The sequence below is a fragment of the Bombus bifarius genome, unplaced genomic scaffold (assembly GCF_011952205.1).
Source record: "Bombus bifarius isolate JDL3187 unplaced genomic scaffold, Bbif_JDL3187 scf7180000007966, whole genome shotgun sequence".
Lineage (NCBI taxonomy): Eukaryota > Metazoa > Arthropoda > Insecta > Hymenoptera > Apidae > Bombus > Bombus bifarius.
This window is the reverse complement of record NW_022884352.1, coordinates 3559500-3583555: the sequence shown is the minus strand read 5'-3', so window position 1 is coordinate 3583555 and position 24056 is coordinate 3559500. Positions and strand designations below refer to the sequence as shown.

At 30.7% G+C, this 24056-nt stretch overlaps 5 protein-coding genes across 23 annotated transcripts; 2 read left to right on the top strand and 3 right to left on the bottom strand.

The window, feature by feature from the left end:
• Window positions 1-415: 415 nt before the first annotated feature.
• Window positions 416-7901, bottom strand: LOC117204024 (chaoptin-like). 3 transcript variants are annotated; one of them, XM_033441016.1, is made up of 10 exons: window positions 7814-7901; window positions 6207-6396; window positions 5603-5750; window positions 5312-5422; window positions 4458-5204; window positions 4128-4276; window positions 3023-3805; window positions 2108-2862; window positions 1378-1894; window positions 416-1160 (listed from the first exon to the last, which is right to left on the bottom strand). In XM_033441016.1, the coding sequence occupies exons 2-10, from the start codon at window positions 6394-6396 to the stop codon at window positions 817-819; spliced, it is 3744 nt and encodes a 1247-aa protein (XP_033296907.1). In that variant the 5' UTR covers window positions 7814-7901; the 3' UTR covers window positions 416-816. The 3 variants fall into 3 exon arrangements, with proteins under 3 accessions (XP_033296907.1, XP_033296916.1, XP_033296925.1); XM_033441025.1 differs by lacking the exon at window positions 7814-7901 and adding an exon at window positions 6718-6876; XM_033441034.1 differs by lacking the exons at window positions 6207-6396; window positions 7814-7901 and having other exon boundaries at window positions 5599-5715.
• Window positions 6987-14724, top strand: LOC117204051 (WD repeat-containing protein 37). Of its 9 annotated transcripts, XM_033441074.1 has the most exons (10): window positions 6987-7119; window positions 7671-7756; window positions 11847-11925; window positions 12135-12410; window positions 12667-12792; window positions 12891-13142; window positions 13370-13589; window positions 13760-14047; window positions 14138-14384; window positions 14553-14702. In XM_033441074.1, the coding sequence occupies exons 3-10, from the start codon at window positions 11895-11897 to the stop codon at window positions 14676-14678; spliced, it is 1566 nt and encodes a 521-aa protein (XP_033296965.1). In that variant the 5' UTR covers window positions 6987-7119; window positions 7671-7756; window positions 11847-11894; the 3' UTR covers window positions 14679-14702. The 9 variants fall into 9 exon arrangements, with proteins under 9 accessions (XP_033296965.1, XP_033296999.1, XP_033297015.1 ...); XM_033441108.1 differs by lacking the exon at window positions 11847-11925; XM_033441091.1 differs by lacking the exon at window positions 6987-7119 and having other exon boundaries at window positions 7328-7756; window positions 11847-11907; window positions 14553-14724.
• Window positions 7767-10412, bottom strand: LOC117204125 (tRNA pseudouridine(38/39) synthase). The gene is made up of 6 exons (XM_033441206.1): window positions 10269-10412; window positions 9855-9982; window positions 9208-9773; window positions 8547-8838; window positions 7977-8113; window positions 7767-7895 (listed from the first exon to the last, which is right to left on the bottom strand). Exons 1-6 carry the CDS (start codon window positions 10338-10340, stop codon window positions 7816-7818), a joined length of 1275 nt encoding a protein of 424 aa, XP_033297097.1. The 5' UTR covers window positions 10341-10412; the 3' UTR covers window positions 7767-7815.
• LOC117204093 (protein ARV1-like) lies at window positions 14643-21239 on the bottom strand. 8 transcript variants are annotated; one of them, XM_033441147.1, is made up of 5 exons: window positions 21003-21239; window positions 19139-19298; window positions 17935-18437; window positions 16772-17806; window positions 15849-16692 (listed from the first exon to the last, which is right to left on the bottom strand). In XM_033441147.1, the coding sequence occupies exons 4-5, from the start codon at window positions 17771-17773 to the stop codon at window positions 16240-16242; spliced, it is 1455 nt and encodes a 484-aa protein (XP_033297038.1). In that variant the 5' UTR covers window positions 17774-17806; window positions 17935-18437; window positions 19139-19298; window positions 21003-21239; the 3' UTR covers window positions 15849-16239. The 8 variants fall into 8 exon arrangements, 7 of the variants coding, with proteins under 7 accessions (XP_033297084.1, XP_033297038.1, XP_033297065.1 ...); XM_033441193.1 differs by lacking the exons at window positions 15849-16692; window positions 16772-17806; window positions 17935-18437 and adding exons at window positions 14643-14889; window positions 15115-15625 and having other exon boundaries at window positions 21003-21224; XR_004487015.1 differs by lacking the exons at window positions 19139-19298; window positions 21003-21239 and adding an exon at window positions 15547-15625 and having other exon boundaries at window positions 16178-16692; window positions 17935-18590.
• LOC117204126 (1,5-anhydro-D-fructose reductase) lies at window positions 15625-23289 on the top strand. Of its 2 annotated transcripts, none has more exons than XM_033441233.1 (4): window positions 15625-15961; window positions 22093-22260; window positions 22403-22756; window positions 22833-23288. In XM_033441233.1, the coding sequence occupies exons 1-4, from the start codon at window positions 15938-15940 to the stop codon at window positions 23205-23207; spliced, it is 921 nt and encodes a 306-aa protein (XP_033297124.1). In that variant the 5' UTR covers window positions 15625-15937; the 3' UTR covers window positions 23208-23288. The 2 variants fall into 2 exon arrangements, with proteins under 2 accessions (XP_033297124.1, XP_033297113.1); XM_033441222.1 differs by lacking the exon at window positions 15625-15961 and adding an exon at window positions 19471-19774 and having other exon boundaries at window positions 22833-23289.
• Window positions 23290-24056: the final 767 nt, after the last annotated feature.

Genomic DNA, 24056 nt, shown 5'->3' with positions numbered 1-24056 from the left:
CTACTGTGACAGATACATTTTGTAAATAAAAAGAAATGAGATTCTCAGAAAAAAGAATTCATATCTCGCTTGTAACGGCGAAAAAAAGTAAATTGTACGTACTATTAACTAGTAATTCCGTTTTATTTTGTAACTTTACATAAGAAGAACTTTACATAAAAGGAAGATAATTTGTTGTTCGTATGGCTTTTGTCTTTGGTTTAAGCTTATCCCTGCTATTTTCATTTCGAACTCAATATGAACAACGATATAAATAAGTAGCAACACGAAGTTTAACCCTTAATCATTGTAATTATAACCACTAATCCAAAATATTGATACCATCAATAATAACAAGTTTAGTTTAAGTCGTTATTATACTTAGTTATCTCGCAGTTGAAATTAAATTATGAAATCAGTTTGTAACAACCACCTATACAGTCTTACTATAAAAATCCTTTATTTTTCAAACATAAATAATAACATGTTAAACAAACAGCTAGTATTAAACTTACCACTAGTAAAGGTAACATCATTTGTGCGCATACTTTTCTTACATTAATATTTAAGTCTCATCAACGCTGTTAAATTAAATCAAATTATTTAACACAACATATTTACATATTTTTGTAAATATAAATTTAACACTTTGCCACTCATAAATTTCTCCTCTGTAATTGTCATTGAAGACAATGATTTTAAATCATTCAAAAACCACTATGAAAAAAACTATATTTTAATTCCTATATTTATTTAAATATAAGAATTAAATATATTTGATGTACATGTTGAAATAAAATATCTGGGAGATGGTAAAACCATAATAACCTCTTCGTTTTAATATAAAATAAACGATTCAGTAGGCGCGATTATCGTTAGGAGAATGATGTCCACTATAGCCAGCCAAGTGGTAGCTAGTCTTTCGTAGTTACCAGAGCTAAGAGCAGAGGCTTGACAGGCAGTGTGAGGGGTCCCTAAAGTTAATAGAACTTTGTCAGACGAATATGACGGCGTGGTTTCCGTACAGACAGCTCTTCCAGCGATCGTTCTCAGCTGTCGAGCATCCGATTGAGAAGCTGTATGGATTTGACGAGACTCTCGTAGCCATCTTCGTAACCATAAACTGAGCCAAGCGATCTCGCAGTCGCATTCAAGAGGATTTCCAGATACCTGTAAACCGCCTGAAAAACAACGACACAGTTGTCTTTTCTTTTTTCTTTAAATATAAGAGTTCTAATTACATTTTCTTCATTATATACATATGCAAAGAGAAACTTATTAATCAAAATTTGTTTGTATCGAGTACAATACACACTTGTATGAACGTATTGTGCAAACCAAAGATCAGCCTGCATTTTTTAAGCCGTAAATATTAAATAATTTAATTGCTTCACGTACCAGCAACCATATTGGTGCCAACGCTCTCCCACGAAAGATTCCCATAAATAACCGAAGGACTAAGTTCGTTGATATGATTGTTCCTCAAGTCCAAAGTCAATTGGGAGAGTCTCTTCGTCAAAGAAAGAAACATATCGGACTGCAGTCTCCGGACTCGAGTATCCCTGATCCTTAATATCAATTCACCACCTTCAATAGTAGAGAACGCTTCTGAGGAAATTACCTCGAGATCACTTCCCGAAATAGTCAATTCTCTGAGCTGCTTTGTGAAAGCGTTTTGTATCTGATGTTTCAGCAAATGTTCTGTTACTTGAATCTCCACGGTTCTTAATGGTAATCCAGTTAACAGATGTCGGAGATGAAATCCATCCGCTTCAGGCCACGTTTGAATCCGAAGATGTTTCAGATATTTTAAGACGCGAAGGCAATCTTTGTCCACCGATCTGGTTTTATTCAGGTTTCTTAGATTCAGTTTCTCCAATCTTGGGTAACCCAGGAAGCTCTCTTTCGTCAGTTCCTAAATTTTTAATTTTATTAGCGAATATTTTTTGACAATTTTTTAAACACATAAAACACATTCATTTCGTTATAAAGACAGTAGACAAAATTTTATTTGTCTATAGAAAATAAGTTTCAAAGTTTAAAATATTATCTCTTGCTATTCTTCAAAACTTTTAAACGAAAATGAAAATATTGTATAAATCGACAGAAATACGATCAAAGAACTCACCTCTATTGGATTGCCAGACACATCAAGTTCTCTCAACAGACTTAATTTCACATTGGGCATAGAAGTCAACGAATCGTTCACCAACCACAGGATCTTCAAATCCTTCAAATACTGGAACTGCTTGTCAGACGTCGAGTGTATATGATTAAAAGACAGATCTAAGACGTTTAAATTCGTCAGTGGAAGAAGAGGTATGTCTCTAAGACCGCAATTAGCCAAATACAACTGCCTTAACCCAGGCAAGTAATGAAAGAGTTCCTTAAAATTCGCTTGAAGAATATTTTGAGATACATTGAGGCTTAGAAGTTTTCCCAAAGAAACAAACGAATTGTCTGGCAGGATGGTTAGCCTGTTATGCGCCAAATTTAAAGAAACCAATTGCGAAGTTGGGAAAGCAGTCGAGTCTAGGTGATCCACAAAATTGTCCGCTAAATTAAGATCCCGTAAGGTATAGCCAACCTCGAGAAAAGATGGCGACGGTACCACGGTGAATTTATTCTTACTTAGGTCAAGAATCTCCAATTTTGTCCCTTCGAAAACGTCTCTTGGTAGGGATCTTATTTTATTCCCAGACAAATTCAGGATTCGTAAATTCTTTAGATTACGGAATTGCTCGGTGGATAGTTGAGTGATCTGATTTCCACTTAAATCTAACTGTTGCAGTAATTCTAAACCGTGGAAAGATTGTTTCCGTAAGCTTTCTATCTTGTTGTTTCGTAGATTTAGCGTTTCCAAGTGTCTCAACGTAAAGGTGCCTAGAAAAATTTGCTATTAATAAAAAGTTAATGAAATTTTGATTGGTAAGATGCATCATATTACAAAGAAAGAACAAAAAGACCAATCAACGATGCATTAACGATGTTTCATTACAGTCAAGGAACTGGATAATAACGATATAGTAAAATATTGTTTTACCTGATTCAAGAACAACGATGAAATTACTCTGCAGATCCAAACTTTTCAACTCCGGTGTTCCATAAAACGTGTCCGCCGGCAAATGACTGATGTTATTGAAACTCAAATCCAATCTCGTCAAATTATTCGTGAAGCTTCCAGAATTTATGGTCGAAATCGCGTTATATGAAACGTTGAGAGCAAAATCTGGCCCGCCGATTTCCGCGATCGCGTCCAGATCTAGCATCACCAATTTGTTGAACTCCAAATGAAGGAAACGCAAACTAGGCAAACCGTAAAATGCATTTTTCTCCATTTTAATGATCCGATTGTAAGCCAACGATAGCGTCACCAATTCCGGGCAATCCATAATGGAATCGGAATTAAGAATCTTTATTCTATTCCCGGTCAGATCCAGCGATCTCAATTCGGTCAGATTGTGAAAGCTGAAGTCTGGAATGGCTTCGAGGAAATTGTAGCCGAGCTTCACATCTCGAAGCTCGGGATGGACGCTGGACAGAAATATTCGTTCAGGCAGATAGTGAAGTCGATTCGATTCCAGGTTGATGTAGCGTAATCGCTGGAAGGAATAAAACGCGGTCGCCTCGATTGTCTGAAAGTTGTTGTTATCCAAAACGAGCCACAGTAAATTCGAAAGGGGCCTGAGTGCCCGTTGAGGGAACACGTCGGTCGCGAAAGCGAAGCTCAACTCGAGAATGTCGAGGCTCTCCTCGATACCAACGAAGCAATCGTCGTCGAGCTCCGTTAAGTGGTTGAAAGACAAACTGAGCTCTTTCAGCTTCCCTGAAAGTGATCGAGAGATTGGCATTTCCTCCTTACTCATCTTTTTCTATTTTTTTCATCTTTTTCATTATCATAAAATAAACAAGCTGTAAAATATTATATAAAATGACTAAATATTATATAGAAGAATAAAACATGTACAAATGGGAAATATATTTAAATGTAAAATTAAAAACTGACCATTGAATCTCATGACCAAAATTATTTAAGATCGTATTTTAATTAATCACATATATGGCAACCTATGATTCTATGATTTTATGATAATATATGGTAATAAACCAAATAGTTGCGACAGAAGGAGATCTAAACTAAAGCTTACTTGCTCCTTTGAACGTTTCGTCTTTCAGTTTCGTCAAGATATTGTTTCTAAGCAAGAGAATTTCAAGATCCTCTGCCCATTCGAAGTCACCCGGCTGAATATGAGAGATTTTGTTGTAGCCGAGATTAAGATGGAGTAACCTCTGGCACCTATTTCGTAAAACATCGTACCATTAAATATGGATATTAAATGGCGTAAAGATTATTTACAACTGTATATCGATCTCTCAGTTCTCCAATATTGAGCAATTCTTGCTACCAAATCGCAAAACAGGATGAACTCTAAACATCGAACAGTCAAATGCAGACACGAATTAAAGAAGCAAGGCACCTGGTTACAGCCGCAACTGGTACAGCATCCAAGCTATTCGTAGCCAACGAAAGCGCCCGTAAATTCTCTGCAAACTCATAAAATGCATCGCCAGATATGTTCCTTATGTCGTTATTAGCAAGATACAGGTACGACAACTTCTTCAATCGACTAACTGCTGCAGGAACACTGGAAAGATCGTTATTCTCCAGGTTCAGATATTCCAGCATATCCTCAAGCCCTCGGAAAGCGTCATCGTCAACGTTCTTGATCGTATTCGAGGACAAGTGAATCCTTTTAGTCTCGAGACCATCAAAAATACCAGCAGTTAACGATGTTAACTTATTGCTGTCCAGATTGAAATCTTTAATCTTCAAGGTTCGGTTGGTCAGGCTTAGTGTACCAATCCATTCGATGCAATTTTCGCTGACGTCGACCAGTTCTAAATTTGAACTTTGAAAATCGGGCAGTTCAAGGCTTTTAAAGTCGTTGCCTCTCAGATACAACCACGTGAGATGTCTTAAGGATTTCAAGGAGGATGGAAAGGATTTTAAAAGGTTGCTGTTGAGACTTAGAGTGTGTATATTGGGAGGTAGACTGTCTTCCACTAGTTCCTCGATGTTATTGTTGTCGAGATTCAACCAAGCCAGGGATTCGAAAGTGTTGAATATTTTTGGTATCTCGATGATTGAATTATCTCCAAAGAAGGCGTTTGTTAGTGCATCCTTCGAGTGCCCCCAGTCACCATCCAGCGATGTTAAATGATTGCTAGAAATACAACTTTTCTGTTATAATTATACAGTTTTATGATTTGATAGATTGATTCTATTATTGAATTAATTAGAACCTTTGCCGAATTTCCTCTACATTTTTACCTGTGCATGTTGAGCCAGTTTAGTTTCTTCAGGTCGCGAAAAACCTTAAATGGCACGTCCTCCAAGGCATTGTAACTGAGATCCAGTGAACGTAAACTATCCGCAATACCTCTAATAACATATATTCCCTTAAATGAAGCATCACATGCACCTCTTGAAGATATAACAATTAGATACTTACAAATTATTATTCTCTTATCTTGTTACAAAATATTACATTTAACAGATGAAACAAAACAATACAAACATCGAAAACATATAATTTCATTATCTTCCGTCATACTAACTTACGAAAAGGATTTATCACCAATGTTGGACAATCGATTGCTCATTAATCCCAAAGCTTCGACACCGACTGAACTCGTGAGTGCGTCGTTGTCCAACGCCTGGATCCCAGATCCAACTACATCCAACTGAGCCACGTAACTTACGGAGACATCTATCATTAAATATATCTTTTTTAATTTAAATATGGATTTTGTGTGTAAAATACGAAAGCACGAAGGACCATCCAATCTTGAATGATTCAGTGAATAAATTATTGTATTCGTCGTAAGAGCTAATATTTAAAAACAAAGCAAGAAATATAGCATTGCACCTTAAAAAATGAAAATAGGTCTAAAAAATATCTTTCCTTCATTAATATTAAATAGTTCCTTCGTTAAAAGAAGAAGAAGACAATGACTTCTGTGCAATGTAATTTTTATTACAGAAATTTTTCTTTTGTTCTGTACTTTCATAGTTTTTAGGCTATCAAAGCTGACGATTATTGCCTCGTTGTACGTGAAATAATTATAGTTATAGTTATAGTCCGTACCCGTAGCTTTATCCATCTCTATAACTTTCAAACGTGACGATTCAGTAAAATTGAGTTTGTAAAATATGATAAACCTACCTGGAAATCTGGCAAATGGTATTCCTATGCAATTGATATCCATCTTCGTGAAATCTTCATCGTCTTGAATCCAACACATACACATGGTGTTGAACGTACATGGTACGCTATAGCATTTTATGACACTCGACATACAAAAGATAAAAAGAATCTCTATGTATATACGGTCCACCTGCTTGTTTAACAACATCTGTATTGAATAAACAAAGAAACTAATCAATTTAGTGCAATTATGCATATATATATATACATAAAAATTTCTTTTTACAAATTGTTCAAGTCCAATTTTGAAAAACTAAAGTGAAGATCCAGTTGTGCATTGGTATAAAATCTTAAATATTTTCAAACAATAGAAAATGAGTGTATGTGGTATCATCCTAAGAAGAATGACTTACGTAAATAAAAAAATGAATAACAAGCGGTAGAAATGACAATATACCACGGAGAACATTGAACTTAGTAAATAAATAAGCGAATAATCATGCAAAATAAAACAGAGTAAGAGATATACCTTTCTGGATGACAATGTTCGGCAGCTCACATAAACTGGCACTCGTCAAATTAATTTTCGTGATCGTCTAACCATTTTAAAACGAATTAGGGATCTTTCATTAGTTTACACGTTCTATTTTTCATGGCCATGCTAAAGGCAAGCAGCAAGGAAGCAACAGAACGCAAACTCGGGCAGACTGATGCTAAAGAGCGCAAGTATGAAGCCGGGAGACGCAAAAGCGCATGTTCCTCCGGGTCTATGGATCGAAGTAGAAACCAAAACAAAGCTACAGCTGCAGTCAGACTGATGCGATCAATTTTGTAAAATAGATTTTGTGGTTTTTATCGAAAGCATATTAGTTTCTAATCCTTTTGATTTCATAAAATATAAGAAGAAATAGGAGATTCTTCCTACTACGGGGTAAATTAACGATAAACAATATTGAATCGAATCTGTACGATTTAATGGAATGTATTAAACGTAAAATAGTTCCAGTAAAATTGCATTTGTCTGTGAACTGAGATTTTTTTTCATTTTAGCTAAAAATTTCTTATTCTATCAATAGGAGTCCGCATACAGATAAATGAATTGAGAAATAATTTTGAGAAAAAGCTTTAAATAGAAATTAATCGAGCAATAACTAAAACTTGACTTTAATAATATATAGATGAAATGCAATTATACGAAACTAATTAAAGATACTAAGGCCTTTAAGCTACAAAATGCTTTTGTATAACAGCTTTGATTCATTTTGCCATTGATACGGAACGACATTGCTTCTCGAAATCTATTTTTATAAATCGATATGAATTTGATCACGGAATTGAGGCGTTTACTTTACAGTGACGCCTTAAAAGTTGATGTACAATTTTTTGCCGCCATTTTAATCTACTTTGAATGAAAGTGTGCTGCCAGTATTAGAACAACCTAAGGCATATCACAAGCAGGTTGTATTTCGTATATATTTTTAGTGTGTTTAGTGTGTTCAATGCGTGTTTAGAGATGAGAAAGGATTGAACAAGGCTGGAAGTATAAGAAGGTCACTATGAGCCATAAAGTATGTATAATAAATTAACAAAATTAAAATCTTTTATTATTAAAAAAGGACTGATACATTTACTTATCGTCGCTATTGTCTGGGTCTTCTTTCTTCTTTTTCTTACTTTCGTAATGTTTTATTTTACTTTCTAAGCTTTCTGAAAATCAATTGTACGTTTAATATGATTATCTCCTTGCAAAAAATTGGTAAAAGAATATTAACGGATTTGTATACTAACCACAAGTAGGTCGTTTCATTAAACGTTGATACACTCTAGGTTGTATACCAAGTAATAGACAATCACTTTGAAAAAGCATATCTTTACAATCCGTTGTATCTTCTAAATCCGATAACATATTTTCAATCATAACTGATCTGTTAAAATCGAAATTGCATTATTTTTATTTATAAAAAAATATAAATTGACAGAGCAATTATCTATAACCTTTTCCGGGTTAAAAATAGATAAATGTTTTAATTCTTAATGAGGGAGAATCTCATTTTACACGAGAAATCACGTTCGTTCTGTTTATATCGACGATTTTAGAATCATAATATGCACGTATGAGATTGTAAAAATCGAAATAAAAAATATAAATAATATTCAAAATAAGATATACATAGTAAAAAATAATACTGTATAAAACATTTTAAAATATCTGGTCCAAATGGTATGTACATGAGACGTATGTAATTCACGCGGTAAAACAGGTGTAATTTATATTTTTTCTGAAAACGTTTATAAGATCATATTTATGTACTTTAGTTTATTAAAGTACGTAATTTATTAGAGTACTTTACTACGTACTTTACTGTGTTCAAAGTCCAATCTCTTTGTAAAAATTTTATTGTATTTATTAATTCATCCTTATCGATATACCACTCCATCGTGTCGTACTCGCAATACCAAAGATTTAATGGTATTTCGTGAGCTAAATTATATTGTGGTTTCCTAGGACATTTTTCAATATCTAGAAGCTCTAAAATAATTTCCGGTTTCTCGTTTCCTTGACCAATAAGAAACAAAACACCCATTAAGCAACGAATTTGATGCCATAAAAATGCTTGACTTGTTATAATCAATTGACACACGTCATATCCTACAAAGAAACATGTAACATACAATATTTTACAATGCATAAACGAACGTAATACACTAACGAATAAATAAATATATTATAAAAAATCGCAATAGAGCAAATTTTTGTTTATAATTTTTAAAAAATCTTTTAAATAAAAATCACTATTATAACAAAATCACATGTATGTACAAAAGATAGAAAAAGCACATAACATCGCAATTGTTACACTTATTACTCCGATATTTAATGCCAAAAATTTGTACTAATAGTAATGCTATTTTAAAAGAAATTTACAATCAGATTCAATGCATTCTTAATATACTATAAATATATAAATAAATATAATATTGCTTAATTACATATGATTAGATCAAACGCAATAATTACCTGAAATATTTCTAAAATCTCGACGATACAGACATACTTTTGCATCAATAACTTTTCTTTGATAATTAGTAACACCATTGGCAACATCCATTTTACAAATATTTCGAAAATCATGCTCTCCTATAGTATATTTAACAGCTTTATCCATTGAATCTATATTTAAATTTCCTCTTGGGAAAAAGTACTTGTAGGTTCGAAATTTACAGTTAAATCTTGCTGAAAAATTACTAGATGCTGGGCACCATGCGATACATCTTATGTTAGAAGGGAGCAGCCTATTTAATATTTTACAATATGGAAGCTCATCTTCTAATTTACATTGATCCTCTGGATTTAATTTACTCCTTAAATCTATGGAAATCACTTGTGAAAATGAACTGACACCTTTGTCAGTTCTCCCACATCTATGATAATTTGATGTTTCACGTGACTCTATACAACAACTTTTTATTAATGCTTCAAACAAATGCTCCTCGATTGTATTATCAGTGCTTTCTTGTACAACATAGCCGTTATAATTCCATCCAAGATAATAGAATTTTAAAAGAATATGTCTCTTATTACACCTAAAATTGAAATAGTTTATATTGAAATAAATAGTTTCTTTATCATAATATTTATTTTTATAGTTATATAGATTTACATACTTTGAAAAATCAAATGGTTTTTGTGATTTATGAATATCTTTATTTTTTGATTTTTCTTTTATTTTATTTCTCACTGCTTTCAGTTGTTTATTTTCTTCTTCCAATTTTATTATCTTTTCTATCAGTTCCTAACAAAAATATGTTACTTAGAATAAAATATTTATACCATATACTATTATAATGGTTCCTTTCAACAAGGAATTGTATATTTTTTGTCATTATTAACTATGACTTAAATATAAGAACATAATGCAAAGTAGTGAAGTGATATAAAAAAAGCAACATAATCATAAAATTTCCATATTTTAATCTAAGAAAAATATACGTAGCTTAATTGATTGATAGTTTATTTATCAGATTATTAACAAATATAATTTATTTATTAAATCAGATAATTAAAGTAAATATATTTACCGCCTTGCTGAGCAACTGAAGTTCTTCTTTCTCCAAAGTTTCTTGTGTTTTCTTTTTATCCATACTTGACATGATCTTATAGTTTTATATAATAACGAAACGAATATTATATTATTAGAAGATGTATTAAAAGTTACAAAAAATTACAATACTTAGCATATAATTATTAAAGAATACAATTAATATTTTTTACAAAGATTTATTATGTTTATAATTACATTATTTGAGATATCCCAAAAAAAAGTATGAGTATTATATAAAACAAAATATTAAAAGAATTACAAAATGTATATTATTACTAAGTCTAATGCAATCAATTACAAAATGACATATAACCTCAAATAAAAGAATGATACATAACCTCAAATGAAAGGAGAGAATATATTAAAGAAAAATACTAAAATTCGATTTACAAAATATAAATGCATTTATTTACAATAAAATATACGAAAAAATCATTTTAATTAGTATTTAATACATCTCAGGATACAATAAATCTCACGATATAAACGAATATCAAATTATACATATGTGCATACATATGAATACAAATATCAAATCCTCTGAGTGCTGACAAAACACGAAAATACTTTATCTGTATTAACACAAAGATATGTAAAATATTAAACTTTTCGAAGAAATTTAACATTATGCGATGTAATAAAAACATACATTTGTTACGAAAACAAAATTAAAATACTTTCACTATTTCAAAATCTGTGATTTCATTTTGATCATACACAATAAAAGATTTAGAGTTACAATTGCAAGAACAAGCCAACAAAAAGTTAAAAGATTGTTTTAGTACACCTTTGTAACAGTTTAAAACATTTTTTACATTTTACATTCACCTTACATTTTTACGGCTCTATATATGTGTATTACGCGAGTAGAAAGTATTATTAGTAATTATACATACAAGGTTTTTTTCTGTAATTTGAACTTGATACAGTTGAACTCGTAATGCTATATTTATGCATTTATGTACAGTTCCTTATTCTATTTTTTTAATTCTAATAAATTTTTTCTTAATTTAGTTGTGGTTTTATTATATTTAGATTTGTTCTGTATATATTGACCCTATACCCTATGTAAGTATGGTATACTCGAAATCAATTCACAACTGAATTTGTCATTTAATCTTATTTTGCATTATGTATAAATTGTGTTCCCATATTTTTATTAGATTTGGTAATAGCTCCCAAATATTTTAGTTTAGACATTGTAATTTAGATTATCTTTAAACAAGTACTGACGAACCCTGCAACCGCGAAGTAGTATTCCATGGTAAGAAAAATCTAGTTAACCATCTGGATGTTATAAATATCTATTATTTTAAGACTATTGTAAGACAGTACTTATCCTATTTTAAATATTTCCAATAAATTCACAAATCTTTGAAATATGTGCGTTTATGTATGTACACATGATATGTTATACACATATTGCAATTTCAATGTATTAATTGTAATTTAGTTAAATACATTGTTGTTGTTATTGTATTTCTAAACGAAGCTATCTAAAGTACTTAAAGAAATATAAATGTAGAAAATATAATTATTGTACCATATTATACAGTGATATGTGTTTACATAAATATAAATATAAGAAGGAAGAAAATAATATATGTATATGCACAGTGAGTACTTATTAAGTGGTTAGTATGTGTAATAATGAAAATTATTATATTATAAGTATTACACGTATTCCTACAATTTTATTATATTATACATTTTAAAATAAATTTTAATATTTAAAATATATTGCTTTGCAGAGCTAAAATTATTAAATATAATCTTATAATCATATAATATAAACAAAGATAATATATCATAAGTACATCATTTTAAATGTATAATATTTCAGAGTCAAAGATGCCTGGAGAACCATCTATGACTAGTGGAAATAAAAGTGCTGGGAAAATCAAACGGATTTCTATTCCAAGAGTACAAAGTAGTACAGATACAGAATTGCAATCACAAAGTGGATCTACTCCATTGCAACCAACTGCACTTCACTATGCAGCTTTTCGTACAGACCCTGATGATAATATACTTCCACCAGCTTTACGATGTCGACTTTTTGAATTATTTCAACAAATAGAAAAAGAATTTGAGATTCTTTACACAGAAAATTTGGGATGTATGAAAATATTGATATTTTTATATGTTATATGCTATGAATATTAGTTTTTATAATGAAATATAGAAAGCTTTTATCTATTACTTTTTATATAATTTAAAAAATATCTTTATAATTGAGGCTTTTAAGAATATAAATAAGCAATGTCAAATAAGATGATTAAAATAATTTTTAGTAAATTTTACTTATTAACTTTATGTTGCTAAAAAAAAGTATAATCTTATTAATATATATGTTTCCAAACATCTCAATTTAGTACAAGAGAAGATAGATACTCTTAATGAGAGGCTTGAAAGAGAGTGTTATGGTTCTGGAGAACGGAGCTTACCTCTTGGAGATGTTGCAGACTTTCCAGATACAAAAAGTCTTTCCAAACAAAAATGTAAGAATGTAAATAATTAAGAGCAAGGGAGAATTGGAAAGTTATCTCATTCTTTTTCATTTATGTTCAAATATTAAAAATATATATGTTGTTTACAGCTATGGCAGGGAATTCAGCACCAAAAACAAAAACAACTTCTAATAAGTTAAAAGCACAAACTAGTAAAATAGTTTCCAGTTTTAAAACACCAACTATGACATGTAGTATGCAAAGAGAATATTTTGGGCATCGGGATGGTGTTTGGGAAGTTTCTGTTGGAAGAGCAGGTCAAATTATTGCTACAGCTTCTGCTGATCACAGTGCTAGAGTTTGGGCTATGGACAGTGGGCGTTGTTTATTGCAGTATATTGGTTTGTTTTTCTTTAAGTTACAGTTTTACGTATTCTTATATATTTTATTAGTATTTACGAACTATACAAAAATATTTCCATTAGTATTGGGTTGGCAACTAAGTGATTGCAGATTTTGTCATTAGGTGGTAATATTTATAGTATAATAAGTTCTATAAAGTACACATTATACATAAAATAATAATTTTGTTATTTGATAAATAGAATATTTCTCATTTAATTTATAGGTCATTCTGGCTCTGTTAACTCTGTACGTTTTCATCCTACCAAAGAGTTGGCACTCACGTCAAGCGGAGATAATACTGCTCATGTGTGGCAAGCTGCTGTAGATTGGGATTTACCTAAAAGACAGAATTCATCTGAAGACCTTTCAGGGTTGAGTTCTGATAGAAATCTTAGTGGTGTGATTGCTTTGAATGAGGAACAAGAAGAACCGCCTACACTAAGGTAATATTTATGGAAAGCCAATTTAAATTTTCTTATCATTCAATTAAATTTTTAATCTAAATTACACTTTAATGAATGAAAGTTATTACAATACAAAGAGTTGTTCTTACATAGTTCTAAATAGGAAATCCACATTTTAATATATATTTATACTTTGTAAAATATTACAGAACTCCAATACGAGAGTTATTAGGACATACGGGTGTCGTGATGGCTGCAGATTGGTTACCTGATGCAGAGCAGATAGTCACTGCTTCTTGGGATAGAACTGCAAATCTTTATGATGTAGAAACTGGAGAAATTATTCACACATTATGTGGACACGATCAAGAACTTTCTCATGTATCAACTCATCATACGCAACGACTTTGCGTTACTTCGAGTAAGGACAGTACTTTTCGTCTGTGGGATTTTAGGGAGCCCATTCATTCGGTTTCCGTTTTCCAAGCACATACTGAGTAAGTAATAATTGATGATGAATTTGTTAAATCTGATGAATCATGGTATAAAATGAAATGTTCTTAAACACTACATATTTTAAAATACAGGACTGTGACATCAGCGGTCTTCACGCGTGAAGATAAAATCGTTTCCGGCTCGGATGATCGAAGTGTAAAAGTATGGGAATTACGAAATATACGAAGTCCTTTAGCTACAATTCGAGGTGACAGTGCCGCTAACCGATTAGCTGTATCAAGCACTAGCATCGTTGCAATTCCACATGATAATAGACAAATTAGATTATTTGATCTTAACGGTCAACGATTAGCTAGATTGCCTAGAACTAGCAGACAGGTAAGTAAAAATTTCACCTTATGTCCTATAGTATCGTTACTTTAATCTTTCTTTGCATATCTTGTGATAATTTAGACTTAAAATTTCACGGTGAATTTAAAAAAAGAATTTGTATTTTATACTGAGAATATAAAAATAAAAATACTTTAAATTTGATTTTGATTTCAGGGTCACCAGAGAATGGTCTCGTCTGTAGCCTGGGCTGAAGATAGCGGGGGGGTCTGTAACTTATTCTCTTGTGGTTTTGATAGATTGGTTCTTGGATGGAGTATCATACCTCTTAAGGAATGTTAAATACATGTATATTACAAATATATTTATTTAGTTTAGTTTAATGTTATATTATACCAAACAGGATTACAAAATCAAATTCAATTAAAAATAAATAATTATACTAATTTTAAAACTTCAAACGTCGTGAAGGAAAAATTAGGTGTGCAATTGTAAACCGCTATGCCTATTCCCAAAATTATTAAAGATTCCAGTCTTCTATTGTTGGTTGCCACTGAAATTATATAACATATAGATATATTAATAATAACTATAAATAATTTATTCTAATTATAAGTATGGTTATACGATTATAGTAATAGGATGAGTTTAACCGCTATATGCGTGAAGCATTCATCAACTTAGCACCGAAAGATGTTTTAACTTAATCACCACATCCTAGAAGATTCATACGTAACAAATAAATAAAATATAATATAAACTATATGAAATTTCTTACCTGAATAGGTAGTAAGTAAGCAAAGAAGAGTATATCCCAATATAAGCAAATAATGGGGCGTTAGAAAAACATGTCCCCATGTAATTTCTAACAGTCCTAATAATTTTCCAGATCCACCAATGATTAAAGCTTTCATTAACTGTATCACACTACATTTGTTTGAATTAGTTGGGTAAAAATACCACTTCACTTTAGTACAGAAAATTACGGCGAAGACAAAAGTAGCGAGAGCGAAAGCAGTGTTGAATAATATTAGATAGACACTACATTTTCCATTAAAATTAGGTTGAAATATCTTCCAATATTGAACATACTGATTGCTATTGTTACATAGAAAGAAATTTCGGAAAGATTCAATAAGCCACAAAATTATTACTAGTTTCCAACACGGCGTTATATCACAATTGTGAAGCAAATGCCTGTATGCTTGTCTTTTAAGCAATATTAAGTCAACCAAGATTATTACTGGATCGTATTCAATATATTTATCTGCCAAGAGATCACATGTTCCCTGAAATGAATAAAAATAAATTATTAACCATTTAGAAGCAAGAAATAATTCTTTTTTATAATAGAAGTTATTTTACAGTATAAAGTTCCAAAATAGTAACTTTAGAAAAACTTGGAGTATTGATTTTGAACATTAAACCAATAAGAAAAGTTCATGTACACAAATGTCTGATGAGGTTTATTTGTCAAGTTATAATAAGAAAAGAATGTTATATGTAATTTTATTATGAACACTTTATTACGAAATCAATAACAAAATACAAAAAAGATATAGAAACAAATGTAAAGGTTTAAAAATAGAAGTGCAGAAAACATGGCAACAGGAATAAGTAATAACGTAAGTTATCACGAATACTAAAATTATTTGGTATTTGCTTAATAAATATCTACAAATATGATACACATACTTGAATACAAAAAACATACTTTTATGTTATGTATATATTATATCATAATACGTCACATAGCTTGGAAATTTGTAAGCTATGATTAAACGTTTATAACAATAGTTATATCGAAGTAGTCTTCTGACGATAGGCCATGTATTACGTACGATTTAAATGGTACATCGCTGGTGTAAAAATAATGATAACAATAACTATAACAGGGACAATATTATCTTTCTTGCTTTTTATTAAAATGATCTATTATTCGTTTTGCATCGGCTTCAATTTCTGGTTCGATTTTACTCAGCATCCTTAAATTATACAATAGACGATCAATTTCTTCGTCTTCTATCAGAGAAGGAGATGATTCAAATTTGCAAATTTGTTTCAAAATTGCAGTTTCCTCTGGAATGATTTCCGCCTGTTCGCATCCGGAAATCCACTCTGTTATTTCTTCAGCAGACATCACGTCGATAGATTGCTCTGCATTCTGTTCATCGGTGACCGTAGAATTTTCTGTTTTAATGTTATTAAATTCAAACTGTCTGTTAAGAATTTTCACCCAGGAACTACGAATGTTTTGTGGTGTAACATTATTCCATGCTTCGCTAATGTAATCGATGCAATCTTTAATATCGTAATCAGCATAAAACTGTGTAAGTCCGTCGTTATACTGGAGTACCTATGAAGAAGAAATGTATATGAGAAAATTGCATTATTATAAATATTATTTTAAACGAAGTATTAAACGTACAACATACCCGACGAAGTAGTTCAAGCCGAAATATCTTTTTACATTGAGTAATTACGCCACGGTCCATAGGTTGGATCAACGAGGACGTATTCGGTGGTAAAAATATTAACATAAAGTGGCCATCATCCAGTTCCTTTTTTTCAAGTTTGTGTGCCTTGAAATTGTCAACGAGCAATATTACTTTTCCTTTACGTTGTTCCTGTAATTGGCGCTCTTTCACACTTTGCTTAAAATGATTAGTATACCATTCTCGAAAAATATCTTCGTTAACCCAAGCATTACAATGACTTTTATATACCACCGGTAACGTATCCTTACAATGTTTCAATGCTCGGGGATTTGCGAATTTATTTACAAAGAGTAATGGCAATTTGTGTGTACCGCTAGTGTTTGCACAAAATGCCACAGTCACTATGTCTGTTTTTCTGTTTTCTCCTTTTATGATCAGATATTTTTCCTCGTGAACTAATGTCTTCCACGGAAGTGCTTTCCAAAGTAAACTAGTCTCGTCCATGTTATACACATCTTCTTCGTTTATATCTTCTTTTACTAGTATTTGTAAAAATTCACGTATAAAATTATTCGCGGCGATTTCATTCGGATCTGTCGTGTTCTTGCCAATATCATATTTTTTCTTCCAGTTCTGGAGCCAACCCCGACTTGCTTTAAAATTCGAGGTACTGGGAAACTCTGTCTCTATTTCTTTAGCTTTATTTATTAAAATATTATCTGTTAAACAGTCTCCTAACAACTTTCTTTGCTGAAACCAACGATACAATTTGGACTCCAAATCGGTATATATAGGTATCCGTTGTCTCTTCATTTCCCGGTACTTTGGATTCGCCGCGAAGTTGCGAATCGCCTTCGAGTGCTGCCGGTATCGTCGTATTGTTCTGTTACTGAGTCCATATTCACAGGCAATACTACTCACAGTCATGCCATCTTCTAATTTTTCTAGGATATCTAGCCGATCTGCTATGCTTGTGTTATTACCAGAAGGGGATGTCATCACGAACTATCAAGTTATCAATAACCGCAGTAACTGAAAGTTCAGCAAAATTTGTTCTTATTATCACTTGATGTTAATTCTTCACCAAAGCATAATTTTTCCGGGTGTTTCATTCACTTCGTATCCGCTTCAAACCTATTGCACGTTATATGAATACTTACATACTTCATAGGAATGATATGTAGTAGTGCCGCGTTAGCTGACTGAGAGTTTGCCGTGTTAGCTGATGGCCATTATCTCTATCAGTTCTTGGAAGCGACTCCGTAGAGAGGCACCTAACATATTTATTTTAACCTCGATATTTCGTGTCAGGTATCTTTATCTCGTTCTCACTTAACGGAGAAGAAAAACACTCGGCTTTTCCTAGAATTCTACCTCCTTTGACAGTTGGTCAGATATTACTTCAAGCTACCGGTCAACTAACGCTGCACTTCTTTGCAGTAAATTATGAATTAATACATTAAGCAATCAATTGGTTTAGCCAGCCACGTCCAGAGCTGTATGAGTCTTGTAGATGCACTTTAAATCTTAGATCGCAGAAGTTCCGTTAAGTATCACATATCGATGACTATATATAATTACGAAAAAACTGCTCATCATTTAATACCTTTGTCTGAGGTCGAATCGCCGAAGCAGTACATCCAATTCTCTTCGTCTGAATAAACTACATAAACCGAAATTTAAAAAAAAGTTCTTATAAAGAGTACAATCATACGAACAATAATAGAAACTAACGTAGTGATAAAGAACATAAGGAATATTTGTTATAGGAATAATCGTTTTTGTTGCTTGGAACACAAGTAAACTGAGCGAGAAAATAAATGCAATTAAATGTAAGCGTAGGTTGTATTAATTTATTGACTGTGAAATGGTGAAACTCAATTAACCACGAATATCGATAAAATCCGTACCCGTTTTCCTGCCATAATACGGACGGATCATCAGACAATATATGCTTTTACTTGGTTCAGTTGATATGGCTACTCTGAAGAATGCGCGTTGTTTTTCCACGTAAAGGAGTCCGCGATTATCAAGGGACATGATCAATAATATATTCGACAGTAAAATGAGATTCAAAATTTGGCGATCATCTAGATATTTTGCAACCTTAAATGTTTCGTTATTTATTCTTATGTTATCTAAGCATAAATGCAACTGTAATTTTCTTACATAAACTTTATTTTGGAACATTATTCTGTAAAACTGTGTATTATTTGTAAATAAGTGAAATATGATATAAAATAAAAAATTGGCTACTATATTCATTCATTTATTTATAAAACAATTTTCGTATGCAATTATTTCGAGAAATGAAACTAATTTTTGATTTCTATAAAAAATAAATTTATATAATATATGACATACACATTTTAAAAGCTTTAGAACACTTGGACAGTATCTCCTATAAAGCTCTTCCACCTCAGCTCCACAATTTACACATCGATACATTATAAAATCACTTATCGTTTTAATTTATGTTTTGTTCTGTAATATTCCCAGATCACCTGCAGTAAACAGACATTACCTAAAATTCATAACATTACATCATTTCTGTCATGAACTTTAAATCTGGATAATTTTGATTAATAAGAGAAAAAAGAGAAAAAAGTCGAATTTCACTGTTTTCTCAATTATTCGTTATATTGCCTTATATTGTTTTATCGTTACCAGAATTAATCATAACATACAGTGTTCGATATGTATGTAAAAATGTGAATACATTTCTTTTAAGAATGATTACATAAACAATTAACCTTGAAAGTTAAAACTAATAAAGAATGGAAAATGCCGCAATTACTGCATGCCTGCCTGATCAAGGTTGTATACGATTGTGTACACATGCTTAAAGAGAAAGTCAAGTTAGTTTTAAGAAACTGGAATCGGTATTACAGTTATTCAGTTATTCTACAAAGTTGCTACTGTACACAAGCAATGGAGAACGGCACTATTTTGCTTCCGAATGGACACTTAATGCCAATAGTCGGTTTTGGTACATGGCAGGTAAACTTGTTGTAAAATAAAAAGTTTTTGTAAAGAAAATTATTTTTTATACAATACTGTCGTTAAATACTCAAACACAAACGTTAATGTATCAAATATTAAAATGTACAGATATACTTTCGTACCATTCGCTACGATTAATTTTTAAACGTTGTATATAATTTTATTCTTAATGAAATACTTCTTTTACAGTCTGTAAATTTAATTTCATTAATTTACAATCCTATGTAATAATTCCTCTATTTAATATCAAATTTTATAAAATCTACTATTCTTTAAGTGAGAAAAGTTTGATTACAAATTACATATATGAAGATTTAATCTCAAAACTATGGAAACTGTTAATTCGAATAGTACCTATGTCATGTTATTATTGTATAAAGCATTACAATAACAAAGATACAACATTTTATTGTGTATTCATGACTGTATATGTGTATTGTGGTATTATATAAATTAATTGTGTAAATGAAGATTTAACATAGATCTATGTATCAACTTGCTTGATTTAAAGTGTAATATTTTTTTCAAGAATATAATAGTAATAGCAAATGTTTTCTATTTAATTATGAAAATGTGGATCAAAATATATCATTATCCTAATATGGTAATAAAAATTTCTAATACAATCATAAATTTTTAATATGACATATCAATATATATATCAAAAGAATGAAGAATTGATTTACACATGTATCTTGACAAAATTATTTGAGTTGAATATTTTATATCTTTTTGATGTCCCACATATCTTTGATTAAAACAGGAATATCAAAATTATATTTACAAATGCCTTAAGAAAGATAGAATACAAATAACTATACATACAACTTTAATTAAAAAAAAAGATATATATATATCGCCATGCAATTAAATAATCTCACATGTTATAGTATGTTCATAAGCATAGATTTGATTTAAAATTAAGACCAGTAACATATAGTTTTTATTAAATATTTATTATTAATAGCTACATAATTTCAACTTATTACACTGTAGGAACTTCAATAAAAGTGCTCATAAGTTATATATACATATAATTAGTATAGTTTCTAACCTCACATTCTAAAGCACAAGTATCGCTAATTTATACATTCAATTTTAAAAGCTTTATTTCTCTTAATCTCCAATATTTTTATAGCAATAGTTAGAATAAGCTGTAAAAATAGTCTACTAATATTTATATTAATTTTGTTAAAAGAATAAGTAAAACGTAATAATACTATACCTAGTAACAGGTTACATATTTCTTTTACACAGTTATAATCTTGATTAGTTCATGTCTTAGAAAGAAAGAAAGATCACTTTTTACGTAAAATTTAAATAAAATGCAAGAACATAACTTTTACAGGAAATATTTAGTTTAGTCATACATGTATGACAGAACACTAGATTGAACACAAATGATAGTTGTGCGCATGCATGATACAGCTTTGTCGAACACCATTTTCATAATGACCACATTATCAAAATACATAAATTACTTAAATTATTTATCTAAATACCGATTCGACGTTTTATTTTAATTAAAGTGACCGTACATTTACGTTGACTGAAAACTGTCGAGGAAATGGATACAAACATATATGATATTCCGATCTTTTAATAAACAAATTATTACAAGGACTTAAAAACAATATAAAATATCTACCCATACACAGAATATTCGTATTACTACTAGCGGCTTTTTACAAATATGTATAAAAAATGATAGAGAAAAAGGTTTTATAGTATCTTAAAATCAATACAATAGTACATATGCAATTTCTTATATTTGTAATGTTTCTCTGAAAAACGAAGGTAACGTTTAGTTTTTTATATGGAATACTATATACATATCTCTTTATGTACATAGCCGTGGTACATACTATATGAAATAGCGATTGCCCAGAAACATTCAACCGTAACGTAATAGCATACAAACCTTTGAAATCATATTTATAAGTAGTTTGAATATTCAATATTTTTAATAACAATTATGTACAAGAATATACTAGCTTTAGTTCTTTTGACTACATTATAAACTACATGATAAAACTACACGATAAAATGTAAATTGAACATAAATACATCAATATTGTTTTAGTTATCTTTTTTACAAATTGTATAATTTCATTTAAACAGTTATCGCGGGAAAGGAAAATAATTATTAATGAATTTCTATCTCATAAGTGGGATTCGGTTCTTGATAATTAGTTATTTCTGCATCTTAGGTATTATCACGCTTAAATGCTATATATAATTTAATTAATAAAAAAATACTTCTCCTACAAAGTTATATTTCCTAATGATTTAAAAAGCATGTTATAATGTTTTAGGCAAGTGAAGAAGAATTACAGGACGCACTGAACATTGCTTTAGAGGCAGGATACAGACATATCGATACAGCACCAGTATATGAAAATGAAAAAGTAATTGGTCACGTTCTTAAAAAATGGTTTGATTCTGGAAGAATTAAACGATCTGACATTTTCATTGTTACGAAGGTAATATCAGCTATATATCTAACGTCGTATTTACATGAAAATATTTATTGTAATATAATTGGATGGAGAAAATATTAACGAAATTGTTAAAAATAATATTGAGACATAAAGGATCAGTAAAAATTATTTTTTACACTTGTAGCTTCCTTGTGTCGGAAATAGACCAGAAGATGTCGAAACATGGATAAAAAAATCTTTAAAAGATTTGCAGTTAGAATATGTAGATCTATATTTGGTTCACACTCCATTCGGTTTTAAGAAAGTTGGGGAAGATTTACATCCTAAGGATGAAAATGGACAAATATTACTTGATCTTAGCACAGATCATGTAAAAGTTTGGGCTGAAATGGAGAAACAAGTAGAATGCGGACGAGCTAAAGCAATTGGGCTATCAAATTTTAATATCCCTCAAATCAAACGAATTTTAAAAAATGCAAAAGTAAAAGTATCAATGCTGCAAATTGAATTACATGTTTTTTTCCAACAGAAAGAACTGGTAAGATGCTTTTTTCTTTAAACACACTCTTTTTATTACGAAATTATTTGACATAAAATAAAATAATATTTCACAGGTAAAGTATTGTAAAGAGGAAAACATCTTTATAACAGCCTATTCGCCGCTTGGTTCGCGCAGTCTTGTTAAATTACTAAATAGAACGGAAAAAATCCCAGATATGTTACAAAATGATGTAGTACTAAAAATAGCAAAAGAGTACAAAAAATCACCTGCACAAATTTTATTGCGATTCATTATACAAAACGAAATCGTAGTTATCCCTAAAAGTACAAACCCTCAAAGAATTAAGGAAAATAAAGAACTATTCGATTGGAAACTTAAACCAGAGGACATGCAGAAATTAAAAAATCTCGATCTTGGTGAATCTGGTAGAATTTGTGATTTTGAATTTTTTAAGGGAGTAAGGAATCATCCTGAGTTTCCTTTTTAAACCTTTCGTAGATTCGTATGACTTAAATATGTACACTGCAATATATATTTACTATACGCAAAAATAGTAACTTTATAGAAATAAATATTTTTAATTGCCTGAGTATGTTTCAAATTTCTATAAATATATGTATTAAAAAAAAATATATCTTTATTTCTGCTCTCACTGCATTGTTCTTTTTTCTTTTTGCTTTATTCTTATTATCTAAAATGAAATCAATACCATCAATGTTTCATCAATGAAATCAATTTTTTATCCTAATAAAAGAAAACATCTTAAACAGTGAAAAAGTGTACCCTAAATCGAAAAAAATGTTACTACGAAACGCATGGAAAAGAAAAGAACCGTGTGTAATTTATCTTCCTTGAAGCATTACAATAATATTTTTTAAACTTTACTCACAAGTAAAATAAACTACTGGCACCTATTTGAGAAAACCAATAACATATTATTAGTTACGTGTTATACGAGTCTTGTACTTCGAAATGAAAATTTTGAAATGTATTAACCTTGATTAGACAATATGGTTTAAATAATTAAATGAAGCGTGTGTCAATTAAATATGAAAAGAGAAAACACATGATTGTAAAATGCATAAAAGATCCCTGGTGTTAGTAAAGATAGGAACCAGACAATATAAATAATCTTATCTATAAACAAACAATATTGTTCTTCGGTAGCATGTAAGTAGAATGGGGCGCAGCTGTGTAAATTAGTGTGAAACCAGAGAGGAGTAGGGAGATTTCCAATGTGCATGGGTGAAACTCAGCCAAAAGTACGCTCCATGAATTGCCGCCTCTAGTGGTTAAATAACCGAACTATACACACATTTCTCCACAGGTGCTTTTG

Excerpts from the sequence above, each read along its gene's own strand:
- LOC117204051 (XM_033441055.1), top strand. The coding sequence starts at position 11,895 with ATGTATATGCACAGTGAGTACTTATTAAGTG. Across the intron at positions 11,926-12,134 it reads CAGTGAGTACTTATTAAGTG|AGTCAAAGATGCCTGGAGAA; the intron begins GTTAGTATGTGT and ends ATAATATTTCAG. Across the intron at positions 12,793-12,890 it reads AAGTCTTTCCAAACAAAAAT|CTATGGCAGGGAATTCAGCA; the intron begins GTAAGAATGTAA and ends TGTTGTTTACAG.
- LOC117204093 (XM_033441147.1), bottom strand. The coding sequence starts at position 17,773 with ATGACATCCCCTTCTGGTAATAACACAAGCATAGCAGATCGGCTAGAT. Across the intron at positions 16,693-16,771 it reads GGCTTGAACTACTTCGTCGG|GTACTCCAGTATAACGACGG; the intron begins GTATGTTGTACG and ends TCTTCTTCATAG.
- LOC117204125 (XM_033441206.1), bottom strand. The coding sequence starts at position 10,340 with ATGTCAAGTATGGATAAAAAGAAAACACAAGAAACTTTGGAGAAAGAA. Across the intron at positions 9,774-9,854 it reads AAACCATTTGATTTTTCAAA|GTGTAATAAGAGACATATTC; the intron begins GTATGTAAATCT and ends TTTCAATTTTAG. Across the intron at positions 7,896-7,976 it reads AATGAAACGACCTACTTGTG|AAAGCTTAGAAAGTAAAATA; the intron begins GTTAGTATACAA and ends ATTGATTTTCAG.
- LOC117204126 (XM_033441222.1), top strand. The coding sequence starts at position 19,559 with ATGCCGCAATTACTGCATGCCTGCCTGATCAAGGTTGTATACGATTGT. Across the intron at positions 19,775-22,092 it reads TCGGTTTTGGTACATGGCAG|GCAAGTGAAGAAGAATTACA; the intron begins GTAAACTTGTTG and ends ATAATGTTTTAG. Across the intron at positions 22,261-22,402 it reads ACATTTTCATTGTTACGAAG|CTTCCTTGTGTCGGAAATAG; the intron begins GTAATATCAGCT and ends TTACACTTGTAG.
- LOC117204024 (XM_033441016.1), bottom strand. The coding sequence starts at position 6,396 with ATGTTGTTAAACAAGCAGGTGGACCGTATATACATAGAGATTCTTTTT. Across the intron at positions 5,205-5,311 it reads AACTGGCTCAACATGCACAG|CAATCATTTAACATCGCTGG; the intron begins GTAAAAATGTAG and ends TTGTATTTCTAG. Across the intron at positions 4,277-4,457 it reads CCAGTTGCGGCTGTAACCAG|GTGCCAGAGGTTACTCCATC; the intron begins GTGCCTTGCTTC and ends TTTACGAAATAG.